Source organism: Pseudopipra pipra, chromosome 1, assembly GCF_036250125.1.
Source record: "Pseudopipra pipra isolate bDixPip1 chromosome 1, bDixPip1.hap1, whole genome shotgun sequence".
Classification (NCBI taxonomy): Eukaryota; Metazoa; Chordata; class Aves; order Passeriformes; family Pipridae; genus Pseudopipra; species Pseudopipra pipra.
The window spans coordinates 41,578,345-41,592,926 of NC_087549.1; the positions used below are offsets into that span (position 1 = coordinate 41,578,345).

General features: G+C 35.9%; 1 protein-coding gene across 7 annotated transcripts in view; it reads right to left on the reverse strand.

Moving 5' to 3' along the window:
• SNTG1 (syntrophin gamma 1) overlaps window positions 1-14,582 on the reverse strand; it is a 346,565-nt gene that overhangs the window by 171,669 nt on the left and 160,314 nt on the right. For all 7 annotated transcript variants that reach the window (XM_064653459.1, XM_064653482.1, XM_064653492.1 and 4 more), the window contains exon 2: window positions 3,587-3,641. In XM_064653459.1, the coding sequence (XP_064509529.1) occupies window positions 3,587-3,613 (27 nt within the window). In that variant the 5' untranslated portion in view covers window positions 3,614-3,641. The remainder of the gene's footprint in view (window positions 1-3,586; window positions 3,642-14,582) is intronic.

The following is a 14,582-nucleotide window of genomic DNA, read 5'->3' on the forward strand; positions in this document are numbered from 1 at the left end:
ATACTCAGACAAAAGGAAGCAAAAAGGGGAAGAAGAGGAATATCAAATAGTCCAGATGCTTCATGACAGCTTTTATTGCCATTATCCAAAACTGTTCAGTAACTATTTTGGCATAGAAGACCAGAGATATTTTTCCAAGATATGTAGCACGATTGAGAATTTGATACAGTAGGGGATGGATGGGATAGAAGCCTGAAAGTTTTGAATGTACCGACTAGTTAACAAATTAAACAAAATTACCTTAAGCAAAGTGTACAGCTACCTTATGTTTCATGTCAATAGTTGAAATAAATAAAACAATATCAAAATCTTTGTGGCTTGGAGTGACTAAACTATTGCCAAAGATGTGCCAAGATGGAATAGAATCACAAGTTAATTAAGGATACAGTGCCACAATGGTATTTTCCTTTGTCACTATCATCACTTTCCTAAGCTCAAGCACCAGATGAAGTTTTGGTGACAAATCTGGCAAATTTTAAGGTATTAAGGAAATTTTATTAAAAGTAATAGCTGAAAGGTACATATTGGGAATTGAAATACCTAATAGAATGGATGATTACACCTCATATTGACCTTGTGAAAAATCTCATTAAGTAATTAATTAATACTTGAATGGTGCAATTTAAAGTCCAAATAACACCCTGTCCAGTTCCATCAGCCTATTGAGAGCCCATTACCACAAGCTCAGAGGACTCCAGGAGCAGAATGGCAGGTGGGAAGCCAAATTATTGACTCAGAAAGGGACACTCAGTCTCTGTCCCCTGCCAGGGCTGTCCCAGGACAGCTTCAGCTCCAGTGTCAGAGTGTGAAACCCATTATGTTAAGAAAATGCCATAGTGCCTCTTGCAGTGAGTCGAGGTCACCGCAAGGGAGCATGGGACGCTATGGGATGTAGTTTTGGATTGCACCAGAGCTATCATGCATGTTTAAGGAAGGACGCAAAGGTAGGGAAAGGGATTCAGTGTTTTGGGGAGGAATAAGTACAGTAAAACAAAGAGTTAATGGGAAAAAAGTGGTTGGTCATATGTAGTTTTCTAGTCAGTGTCCTTGTCCGACCATGCCCTGAGACCAATCTATGCAGTCTGTCCTATTGTCTTTAAATTACTTTCCAATTTTTTTCCTGGGTGAGAGATTCTATAGTGGGTGATTCTGTGTGTGTGTGTGTGTGTGTGTGTGCGTGTGTGTATGCGAGAGAGAGAGACAGTCTGTACCAGCAGCTGCAGAGAGGGTGAGGCCTCAAGGGGCTATGAAAACTGGGATTCAGGGTTAGCTGCTGGGCACACTGTCTGGAAGGACATTTGGAGGCATCCACAATGTACGTAGACATATATTTTCAGTCCTGCTCAGCCAGAGAGAGTAACAGGATGAAGTCGTCGCTGTCTGTGCAAGTGCTCTGTGTGTTGGTACATGATCTGTGTGGCTGGTCATGTACATAAGTATATACATATATATGGATACATGTAGTGTATATGTGTGCCCTGTCTGCATATGCCTATTGGGGATACATCTTCACCCTCACTACTGTCTGAACCTGGGCATACAGAGCTGCAGCATCCTCTGCTCTCGTGGGCTTTTAGATCCAGCTCACTGTATCCTGCCCCAAGCAAAAATCAAAGTAGACCGTGCATTACAGTGATAGTGCTAAGGTTTCAGTTAAAAATTACACTGTGCAAGTATAAGGCTGCTGATAACTTATTTAGACATAGGCATTTGATGAAAGTGGGCTGAAAGTCTGTATTTTATAAACTTCAGTTTGGGAGGAAAGAGGTAGACTGTAGTCTCAGAAGTGACACCACTGACCCTGTAGCACAAAGCCCATTTTACACAAAGCATATAAACGGGTTGAATCCACCTAATTTAATTTTATCAATCTAAAAGCTACAGGAGCCTTCTTAGGACCTCCAGATTATGAAGCTTTTTTAGGATGTGTGGAATCATCCTCTCCTTCCCTTGTCTGTCATGGAAGCTCCAACAAAGTACTTGATTTTTTAAAGAGATACATTTGAAATCAATGCCTCCTTAGAAGCTAGATACAGAATGAAATAGATCTGTCAATGTACTTGCACTGTAAAAACTAAGACAGGACGCACATGCCAAGTCATCTTCCTGTGGCAGCCCGTGTCATTACTGCTGCTGGGCACAGGCTGAAGTTAATTGCCACTAAATAATCTCTACTAGCGTACAGTTTAAAGAATAACAACATAAAAAAATTCTATGAAAATTATATCTGCCTCTCTTCCTGAATAAGTGCATTCAAAAAGAAATCATAAAACCTAAACCAAAATGCCCTTAATTACATGCTTTAACTTTTAATCAGCCACAAAGTGGTCACAAAGTTGATGATCATTGCAGGTACCTTTCAACCAAAAATATTCTATTCAAAAAATCAAACCTAAAAACTAATAAGAATGCTTTCTTCCATGCAAATAATCTGGGATACATTGCTATATAATTTAGACTGTGCATGGATTTTCTGAGGTATTAAAGCCTAACATGTACCACCCTGGACAAGCATCACAGTATTCTTTCCCTAAGACAAGTTTCACTTTAATATTAGTTTTTGACCCTACTACTCCTTTCAGAATGTCATCATGATTTAATGTTCTTTAGCCTGCTTATTTTCTCTTCTCCCCTGATTTACTCCAACGGATTCTCAAATCACAGTTGGTTTTACCTGCGGTTAGTTCTTGGTTCTACTGCTGTTCCCATCCCTTCACACTTGAAGTTCTAGCCAGTTTTCTTGTTCCGAGTCCTAACTTCCTAAACACTTTGTGGTTTTCTGTGTATAGGTAATTGTCTTGATTTTTTAATTATAATAATGTATTGACATCATTACACAATTTGGTGTAAATGGTTCTCGATGTGTCTGGATTGCTGAAGTTGTTAAAACCATGTTAAAAGAACTTGTTCACAAAAAATCACTGCGTAATAAGATGCCCTTTTTAACATCTACACATACATTTCATTTGCTTTCTTTAAGGCAAAGTTAGTACGAACACAGAAAGCAAAGCTCTTCCCTCAACTCTAGTGGAGGGAGACTGACGTACTTTGCATTGACATTATGAAACTATACCTATTTTAGGCAAAAATTACTCTCTTACCTCATTAAATCTAAATGGAACTGCTTTTCATTTTGATCATCTTCACAGCTTCTTTTCTCTCCCAACCCACCTTTTTCCCATACTTTTACATTTCCCCCTTGGTTCTGCTGAGCAGCAACAGACAGATTTCTGACTTCATTGATGTTTTTCTTTGTGTACAGGCTTTCAGCTGTAAACACTTCATGAAGAGCAAAGCTCACACAAAACATAGCTACCTGCACCTATATTGTGCCTAAAGAGGTACATTGTAACAGAAAGAGGTGAGGTCTAGTAATGAATATACCTGGAAAAACTCTTTCATCTTCTACTACAAAGTCTATCTGCCACCATGAAGTGACCAGATGAATAACTTATTGTTGATTATATAATTCCTAAAATTTCAGGAAAAAAAGATTAAAAAAAAAGAATATTGCATCTAAAAAGGATTAAAAGTTCATTGAGTTTTCATTCTACTATTGTGTCAAAAGAAAAATATCTGATCCTACCTCTTCACAGGCAGTCCTGAAATCCATGTGCTATGACACAGGAAGTGATATTTGTCTAAAATGGAGAGAAAGATTTCATTAGAATGAAAAAGCAAAGCAGAAAAGTTATCTGTCTGAGCTGAGCAGTTGCAGTTCTCATTGTTAGGTCCAGTTATAGACATATCTTAAAAGGAGAAATTATCAAAGTTGCATCGGGATTAGGAAGCATAGGATGTTAGAAGTTGTTCCTGGTTCTTATATAGTACACAACCTGGTTTCCTTGAATATCAACAGCTTGCAATCAACACCTCTTCCCTTTCACAGGGTATTCAAATCTACTTTTCTTACTGCAAGTTGTAAATTTCTTTTTGTTTGTTTGTTTGTTTGTTTGTTTTCAAAAGTAAGAGTGTACTTGGAAGTAACAAAAATAGAGACAACTAAGTTTTGTTCTTCAGAACACTCTTTTTTTTAAAATGTTGTTTTTTTTTTCTTTTCTGGCCTAGTTGAAAACCACCTAGCACCAATACCTTTTGTCTCATATTTTATTAATATACCTAATCTCTCCACAGAAGCCAGTGTCATTTAACAGTGTACTTACTTTGCAGAAATATTTATGAGTTGAAAAACAAATGTTAGAAAAGTCAGGAATATGTGTGAGTGCTGGCAAAATGTCACACCAAATCCTGTGATTATTACTTTGCCTGGCCTTTACCCAAAGTATTCATCCCAATGCACACTTATGCATTCATTTATTTATGTGATAAAGCCACTGGAACAGGATGTTAGCAGAGGCTAATAACAGTGTCCTGCTACTTATTCTACAATAGAAACACTCATGCATCAGTAAATAACATTTTCAGGAAACACAAAACAGTCCTGGGCAAAACAGTAATTTCATTCAATGGCTGGAAAAAACAATCATGTTACAAAATTCTCTCCATCGAGTACTTTATTGCTGTTCTGTATTAATTATGTGCTTGCAATTATTTGTATTAGTACTCAAAGTTCCAAAACAAAATTTGTCCCATTAACCTAGGTTTAAAATAAAATTTAAAAACTATACCTGACATATTACAAAAATGTAAGTCCTAATAATTAAAACAAAGTCTCTTAATAAAATCCCGTCATCAAGTCTCTTGATTTATTTTGCTGCTCTGGATGCAGTTTTAATAAACTGAAGCATACGCACACATATGAGGTTAATGTTCTCTATTTATTGAGCTCTGCCTGGTTCACAGCCCATGCTCTAGACTAATTTCTAAGAGAGCTAGCCTAGATTGGTTAGGTTACAATTTAGAAATTTAAAAAGGACCCATTGTCATTCCTTCCTTATCAGCTTTACGAGAGCACCAAGATCCAATAAAGAACTATATCTGTAATTCTGCTCTCAAAATGCTCATAAAAAACAAGGTCACTATTACTGTCAAAGAATTTCTCTCTGGTGGGACAGTCATTGTGCAACAAAGTGTTTTCCTTGTAATCTTTATGACTCTTTTTTCAGCTGAGTAAGCTGAAGTGGGAAAGAGGCTTTACTCACCTTAGCAAAGTATTCTGAGGACTTCTTAGCCTTCTGGAACTATAAGAGCTATATATGACTATCTTTATAAACTGAAGTATTGCACAGTGCTCTCCTTTCTCAGGCCCTGATTATGTCAGGTCACTAATTCCTACTGCAGTCTAAAGTATATATTATGTTATGTTCTGCCTTATTAATAAAAGTTGTGAAAAGTTTGGGTTTGGGCAACTGGTTTCACAGTCAATGACAATTCCACTTTGGTTCTTTTTTTAGCTACTCTGATCTAAATCTTATCTAATCCAGGTCATTTCCAAAACTCAGTATTACTCCATTTTCTTCTTCTTTGTTGTTTTTACATATTATGCATTTATTTGCTTATATCAGAAATATTTGTATTATCACATAGAAGAACATTCAAGAACAGCTAGGCCTTGCAACTGATTATATATACAGTTCATAATCTAAAATAACTTCTAATTCTGCTCAGATAATAACGTAGCAATGTTACAAGTATGAAGCTTCGCAGGAATACCAAATTCTTTATTGAAAACCTATTTAAACCCTTTTTAAATCCTTTTAAAACCCTTTTAAAACACCTCAACATTTTAAACACCATTGCTATTAACTTTAGCATGCTTAAAATTATTTCTGAAAGGCAGGACCGATAGTTCTCTGTCCTATGGCACACAGAGCCCTTGGCCTTTAGAAAGACAGGTCACAAATAACAAATGTCTCTCACTACCTGTTCCTACTTGAAGAATCTACATGGTGAATCTTGGTGATACTTCTCTCTACATGCTACATTACAAATAGGTAAAATAAAATATACTACAAATACCCTCTTGACATACAATAACTTCTCTGGTACCCACAGAAAGGTCACACACAGTTTTCTCTGGGAAAGTTGGTTTAAGGCATATTTTTATGATCTGTGACAAGAACTTTTACTAATAAAATATTGTCTAAAATGTAAAGCTGGAACTAGACAATTCTCAACACAAAATCACGTTCATTGCAAAGACTGTACATGTTTCTCAGACATACCATATCTCAGTTACTAATCTTTGCTGTATAGCTGACACTGCTTCTGCTTCCCTCTGTTTCCTACCAATTCTCATCTGCAGCTGCACACAGAGAATTTAAGCCCATTATCAATGTTGTTTTTCTGACTATCAGCAATTTTATAACACTTCATATTTTACAAACACCACACAGAAGGTTTGATTACAAAGTGCAGTACCTCATAAATCACCTCAGAAATGTCATTGTTTCCAGCATTTACACTTCGAATAAACACTCAAGATAATTAAATTACAGGAATACAAATCATGCATCATGCAGAAATGTTACATCTTATGCTGGTAAAATTTCTCAATGATTAGTCATTGTCTCCTCCTACAATACATGAATAAAGGCAGAAAATACAAACCTAAGTAATTTAAAAAATAAAACAACTTTAAAATTATAAACCATGAAACCCACTGCTTACAGATATTCTTGATAAGTTTTTGGCTAATCTCTGCAACCCCATCTCCAAATCACAGCCACTTTCACCTGAGCGCCTTTCCAGCTCTCCTAGGAGCTCCCTTCAGCCTCACCTAGACAGCCCACTAGTTACCAGCCCACAGCTCCATTAAGCCTCAATGTGTGATTCTCTTTTGCCCCTCCCCACCCTCAGGTTGCTTTAGGACAAACTGCTCTGGAAGGTGAGAAAGGAGATGCCTGTGGCTTTGAAAGGAGGAGGTGCAGAGGAAACAGCTTCAGGACTAAGCAGAGTGTGCAGGCACAGAGGGAGGCATGAACAGTGCGTATTACTAAAAGAGAGAGAATGGATCCAAAAGCAGTGAGGCTCTCTGAAAGGGCTGGGAACCACTGCAATAAAAGATATGTAAACAAGCAAGCTCTGAAAAGTTTCTTGCCTTCCTTTCAACTTGATTTGCAGTCTGCATTTCTTCCACAACTGAGTTACCAAACTTACATAGCTCACCTCTTTTGATGCACAAAGGAAGCAATATGTGACAGACAGATTGGGAAGAGAATTTGACACTCCCTTTGGCAGAACAAGAGGTTACTTAATATTGAAGAAACATTTACCAAGCAGTATTATTATGGCATTTATGTTCTAAAGGGAAATCAATGGCTAAAACATAATGGTAAAAATGAAGGCTATGGCAGCCCTCAGAGACAAAGCTTAATTTAGGATAATGCACTGAGCACTTGAGCTTTGCTCTGATCTTATAATAAATCAGGTCATATTCCAGTGGTATAATAGATGTAATTTCACAAAGTACTTCCATGACTGAATACACCAGTATACTTAATGTAATAAGATAGCAAACAAAAAGAAAATTCTGTGTGCACACAACAGTAAGAAGAGACACTTTGTGAAGTGTTGGAAATAACACAAGCCAAATAAAATACTATTGAAGGAAAAGCAGGAAATGCTTAGTTCTCAAGGTTACTGGTGCAAAGTAAGAATACAATACTATATGCACAAATAACAAGTTTATGGAGAAATTATGCATTATGAAATGCATTTTAATTCAGCATATGGTATCACTGCAGCTTGTATAAGTCTTACTTGATGGAGATAAGTCACAAGAAATTCTTATTGTCTGAGAAATGTCTGAACTGCTAACTGAGAAACAGAACATGTTTCAAAGGCAGAAATACTAGATCAGCAACTACTTATGAAGTAGTTTACTACTAAATTTCATTTTTGCCTTTTCAAGTCCTTGATCTATCTCCATTCTTACTAACATCTTTTGTGCTCTACATTGCGGAGATATCTGAAGGAAATCATGTCTGTCATTTTTGTGTGTGTTAGGAAATTTAACACACATACATTTTTAACTCTGCAGAGCCTTTAGCAATAACTAAAACTAAGCCCCAAACCATCTCTATTAAAAATAGGGGAAGTAGACTTAGAAATAATCCTTAAATATAGCATAGTCCTTTGTGTATAGGAATACATATATACAAATACAAAGTATATAAAAATACAAAGTATTTTTACAAAATACAAAGTATATAAAAATATACTTTGGATAAAAAGAAACATTACTTTAAATGCAAATTCCATGAAGGCAGTCTTTCTATTCAGCTTGCCACAAAGTGCTTGGTACCGGACGAGTGGTCAGAGGCACGCAGACAGAACAGTAAATCAAAGGAGCAGTTGAGTAGCTGCAGGTTAATAAACCCCTATTCAGTTATGGTTTTCCAGCACACTTGAATTATATTTTGTTTGAACACTGATTTACTTATGTTCAGTTAACATAATGATTTTTAATAATTTACATATTGGACTAATTTGCTGAAAAATGTCCCAGCAAGTTGGGAAAAGTTTCTAGATCTGAACATATCCTCATGTTTCCCTCACAGAGTTCAATACATGAAGGGGGATCTATACATCCCATGCACAGAATTACAGCTTTACTAAATTAAGTAGAAGGATGCACATAAAGGTGGAGGACCCAAAGCTGCATGTACCCCAATCTACCTGATATGCAATGACTGAGAGGAACTTTGGAATCAGCAAACCTCTGCATTTCTTTGGCAATGAGGAAAATAATCATCTGACAAAGCTTTTTAACAAAATGTCCAGCTCTTAGCAAAGCTCATGCTTCAAAAGAATTGAAGTTGGCAATTAGTAGCTTACAAGGCTTTTAATGTTTAATTCATTTTACCTTGGTTAAAACAAGTACGGTATTTACTTGCCAGTCACAATTTATTATTTTAGTGGCAAGTATATTAAATATGCAAGCCAAATTAATGACTCACTTTATAAATATCAATTTTTCAAGAATCAGTGAGCCATTAGGAAGTATTAACTGAATGAATGTATCTTGGGCTCCTGTTTGTTTATCCAGTGCTTTTTGCATTAACAATTATCTAGTGTCCCCCAGAACAACCAACCACAAAATGGCTTAACATGTAGCCCAGACTGTTCTGGCTTGGCAAAAGAAAACTATTGGAAATGGTAAACTAAAAAAAAAAAAACAACCAAACCAAAACAACAACAACAACAACAAAAAACAACCAACCAAACAAAACCAAACAAAAACCCGCAAACAAACAAAAACAAAAAGAACCAAACCAAACCAAACCAAACCAAACCAAAACCAAAAAAAACCCTAACCAACCAAACACAAAACAAAAACTCCAGTGAAACACACAATCATTCAGAAGGAAAAAGCAGTATTACAGGAGAATAATCTGAAAACAGTGATGTTAAATGCCAGTGGGCAGCCACTGCACGTCTTTATGTGAAATGTTCTGTTGCAAACTGGAACATGAAAGTTTGACATTGGGTCAAAGCCTACAACATTGTTAGAAAAAAAAATCTTGTGTCTGGTCTCTCACTTTTCCAATGCTACCCTGGTGATTCAGTAGATGTGTTTAAAAGTAATTACATACCTGATTTCAAAGAGAGGTAGTGCACATGTCAGAGCCCAAGCTTGTACTAAATGTCTCCTTAACTGCTCTGGAGGCTGCATGAACTGTGACATGATTTAGATTATTTCTCAGTTTTGCCTAAATAACTGTGCCTTGTGTCAAAGATAAACAAAAGTTCTTCTCAGACTATCCAGCACTGCAGTCTGCATTTTCTCTCCATTATCTCTCAACACAAAATTTCCTTAAAAAAGACATACTGGCAGTCCTCTGCAAAGGCAATTTTTTCTTACTCAAATATAAATTTCATGCCACTAGCATTATGCCTAATGCTAATAATTTGCAGTGAGACTTTCAACATTATACTGCATCTTTTGCTTTCACTTAAGTTAAAAAACAAAACAAAACCATTGTACGAGGTTCGAAAATAAATTAATGGTTGTAAACCCTAAGGAAATATTTTTTTTAGATTTTCATATCCTTTATAAACAACTGATAAAGATATTTATACCAGTACATATAAACATGTGTCAGGTGCAGAATTAATTGCAGAAGCTCTTAATGAAAAAATGATCATTAACAGTGAAATTTTAAAAATATGATGACATATTGTAAAAATACTGCTTAAGAAAAATCGAAACAATAATATGCAATGAATAGTGAAAATCAAAACCAGATTAAATGAAGAAGGGACATAATATCAGACTTAGTACAGATGCCATTCACTGAATCAAAGAAATAGGAATGTTTTACGTCCAGTTTACAAGAGTATAAAGTAACACATACTTCTATTTTCTCAACTGACTAAAATTTTTCCCATGTACCAATGAAAATACAAACAAGGACTTCCCAATAGATATGAAATTATTTCTGCTCATATGATACAGTTTGAATTCCAAACTCTAGCACATGTTGATAGAACTTGAAGTAACAAGTTAAGCACAAAATCTAACCTCAGAGAAATTCAGAAATGTCATTAAATTCAATGAAAACAATATGATAAGACATTTTAAATTGCCCCAAGACAAAAAAAACCCCCAAATTTCATTTGAAATTTCATAACTAAACCAATATTTGATTATGACGTTTCCTCATTTTGATGGGATTGAAATTAGTTGAGTATGGTCAAAACATTTTTGTTCTGTTTTATCATTAGTTTTAAGAAATTATTCATATAATTAAAAGGAATATTCCTATTTTATACTCACAACAATAAAAAGCTGTTTATTTTATATTATCAAGTCATGTATCACAATGTAATACATTGGTAATGGATTTGAAATAGAGCAAGCAATGCAGTGCTTTAAGTTGGTTTCCTGTTATGTCCATAGGTGTGACTACAAGTTCTGTTCTGGATTTGTAGCAGAAGCTCCTGACTAATTCAGATAGAATTAGACACCTTGTTGGGATGAGGTGTCAAATAAAGCAGGGAAGGACACTAGACCTTATCATTCCTTCCCACTGAGACGGTAACAGAAATCAGAGCAGCCCACTGAAAAAAACTGGCATCATTTATCTTTCAGTGTGTATCTTTATACACACTATATTGATATTTGGAGCTTGCTTTCTACTTAGCAATTGCCATCATCACCAGTTTTGCAACTGCTAGTCAGTTTCTTGGCTGATAACTTGGAAATAGAATTGAGCTATCAGAGGTAAAAAGGTTTGGGGAACATCCCTGGAAGGTACCAAAGAAGACGGGCAGAGAGGCATCTTTAGAAGCTGTAAGAGAAAACTGAGTCAGTGCAAGCTGGCAAAATGGAAGAAACCAGGTACTTGTGGTAAACAAAACTCTTTGCTGAGACATTGAACTCAAATGACTACACTATGGTATTGTAAGCACCTAAGTAGAACACCGGAGAACAAAACAAATTGGCCATTATAAGACCAAGACCCCAGATTTCTTATTTAAGGTAGACTAAGGCATCTCTGTTGCACTGTTGCTGAGCAAAACTGTTGTTTACTGTGACACTGATTTTCTTCATTACTTTTTTTGTTCTTCATCCTACAAAGTATGAACTTACAGATTTCCCATAAATAAGCAAGTCAATAAGAAAAAAACATATTCATAGAAATATTTAAATCAATGTGATTAACTGACCATATGACAGCTTCAGAATAAAGTCTGAACTGCAACTTGGTTTCTACTCCCAGTTCCTGTAATCAACAGTGACCTTCCTGTCTAAGAATTCCTACGACAACAAGCGTGCACACAATTCCAGTGGTCACCTTTAAAAACTATGCAATTGTTTTCATCATCTCTGGGACAGCATAGCTGCAACACAGGAAGAGACTAATGTTTACTGCACTTGCTGTTACAGTCTTGCCTTATCTGAAAAGTCACTTATAAAGGCTACCAGTAAGCATGAGGTTTCCTTAGGTTAAAGTAAAAAAAAAAAAAAACAAACAAAAAACCCCCAAAATAAATGAAGAAACCAGTAACCTATTTCAAACAGTTGCCAGCAAAGTAAGGTGGAATAATACTGTGCATGATCTAGGAAATACTAGCCAATAGAGATATCATAATCATGGTTTGCATAGTCTTCACCACATTTCCCTTTTTTTTTTTTTTTAGAGCAGATGCTTCTATACAGAAGAATTCAGTACTTATAGAAAACAAACACCAACAAGTTGGCTCAAAATTAATCAACATAATTAGATCTTCCACTTGAATTTTTATATGATTGCAGCAAAAGCCTCTTTAACTCCTCTGGAATTCAGAAAGCAGGAATTTGTAGCAGTGCTGTTGTAATATTATCAAGTCAAGTTTATTTATTGTCAAACTGTTCCTGCAGTAGTACATTGTCAAAATGTATAAAAAGAGAACTTGAGATATGCAAAATATGCCACATAGCAAAACACAGCACTTAAAGTACTGTCAAATTAAAACAAACAAAGTTAAGTAGCCAGTGAGAAACAGTTAATTGCAAAATATCTCTGTAAGAGCAGCACCCCTCACTGAAAATCCTTTTCTATGGGGCTGGATTGGAATGGGACTGTGAAATGGTCATCCCAGATGACCACACATCCCTACCCTGCAGGTTGTTAATCCTGCCACAAGTCTATCACAGGAAGTTGCAAAAATCACCAACTACAATATGCTTCACTTTTAGAAACTGAGGTTGATTCAGATAAACACTAGCTAGTGCTAAAACGTGCTGATCCAGGAGAACTGAGTTGCCATGCAATGATACCTGTGCAGGGCAGGCATGAGTGCAAAAGTGCCATCCCTATTTAATCAGTCACCTTGTGGTAATTACTCATTTTGGTTATCACATTTTCTATATAATTAGCTACTGTTCAGTTTAGATTTTAACTAATGCATTCTTGAGCTCATTAAAAGCCAAGATGGCAAACACTGAAAGTCATAAGAATTTTTCTTTGTCTGTAAAGTTATGGACATATTCATGATGCAATGTAATTATAGCAAAGGTGGGACTAATATTACTAATTCCTTCTATGATTGTCTTTCACACTCCACTAAATATAGATGAGAGAAGATGATGAGAATGTGAACTATACAGTCAAGCAGACTGGAAGATGCTGAAGTCATGATGAAAAGGTGTTACTAGGAGTAGAGTGAATAAAATGTGAAAGGGAATCTAAAAATTGGTAGGTCACCAGAAAGGAGTTAGGGTACATCAAACTGAGGGAGCTTTTGGGCCATGGGCAAGTTGAGGGATGAGGAAGAAGAAGACAACCTTCAAGACAGTGAATATGAAGGTTTGCAACTACCACAGAGAACTTGTCTCCAGGGAAAGGTACCCAAAAATCAGATCAAAATTCCACAGGCATGGTAGTATTACACCTGTTTTTCTGTATAGAATATGAAAATTAAACAATGTCAGTAAATGTATCGACTCTATCATTAAGCTGTTAGGATGAACCATCATATGGATTCAGTCCATGACAAGTAGTACTCTCCAAAACAACAGGTTACATGACCCAGGAATTAGTAAAGGATCATTTTCAATAGCCAATTTTCTCACAGCCACCCCACCTCAGAGGAAGAGAGTTCAAAAACATGGATGTAGGTTGTTTTATGCATTTACCTAAATGGCAGGAGTCAGTTTCATTGATAATGAGAAGCATGACCCAGGAACTTCATATTTTCAAAACTGATGAAAAGTGGCAGAACATTACAGCCAGTACAGTAGCTCAAATGACAGCTCTAAAGTATTCAAGCCTAACTCTGAGAGTACCAGAAGATACCTCACTATGGGTTACTTCTTATGTGAACTTTTTTTTTTAAAGTGGGTTCCAGTGGAAAATTTAGATTGTCATTGTGTAACTGAAACTGAGTCATAGTGTCTAAACAAAGATTACTTAAGTTTGCATAGCTTTGTTTAATTCAAGTATTTTCTAGAGTTTAACTTATCTGAAAGACTTTAAACGTAAGTCTTGAAATCAAATGGGACTCAAGTTTAAAAAATTCCACTGATCTCTCCAAAACTCACAGGTATAGTAGATGAACATCTATATTGGTACACTAAAGAGTACCAAAGGACTTCTGCACTTCAGACACTGTCACTGAAGCAAAGCAGGAGCCTTGCTCTTCCTTTTTATTTTCAAAATCTTTCAGGCAAGAGAGTAGGGGAGAGGACAGTCTTCAGGTCACCATTCCTTTATTCACTTAAAATCTATTTCAGGGAATAGAGAGGTTATAGTTTAACGATTCCATCCCCTCATCCTGTGGGAATATGGAACTAGAGGAAGGTATAGGGTTCTTTTTCAGGATACTTTTTCCTCCGAGGCAATCAAAGTAGGAAGAACATTTCAGAGAGAGAAAGAGAGAGAGAGAGAGAGGAAGAGTTAATAAGAGCAACACAGTGTCAGCCCAAGAAGACTGATGAAAAATGCATTTAAAGGGGAGACAAAAACATGACAAAAGAAGGAAGAAATTGCTAATAAGAAGAGCAAGTTAAGAAAAATGTGTAGGGAAAATGGAAACATTTCTTAAAAATTATTTTCTTTTCCCCATTACACATTATTTCTTTAAACTTATATAAATAAGCTAGCTTAGTCAAATCCATTTGCACTAAGATAAATTTTGTTACTTTTATTTTTTGTCATGAATAGCATTCCTTATGCTAATTATGACTGGTAAGT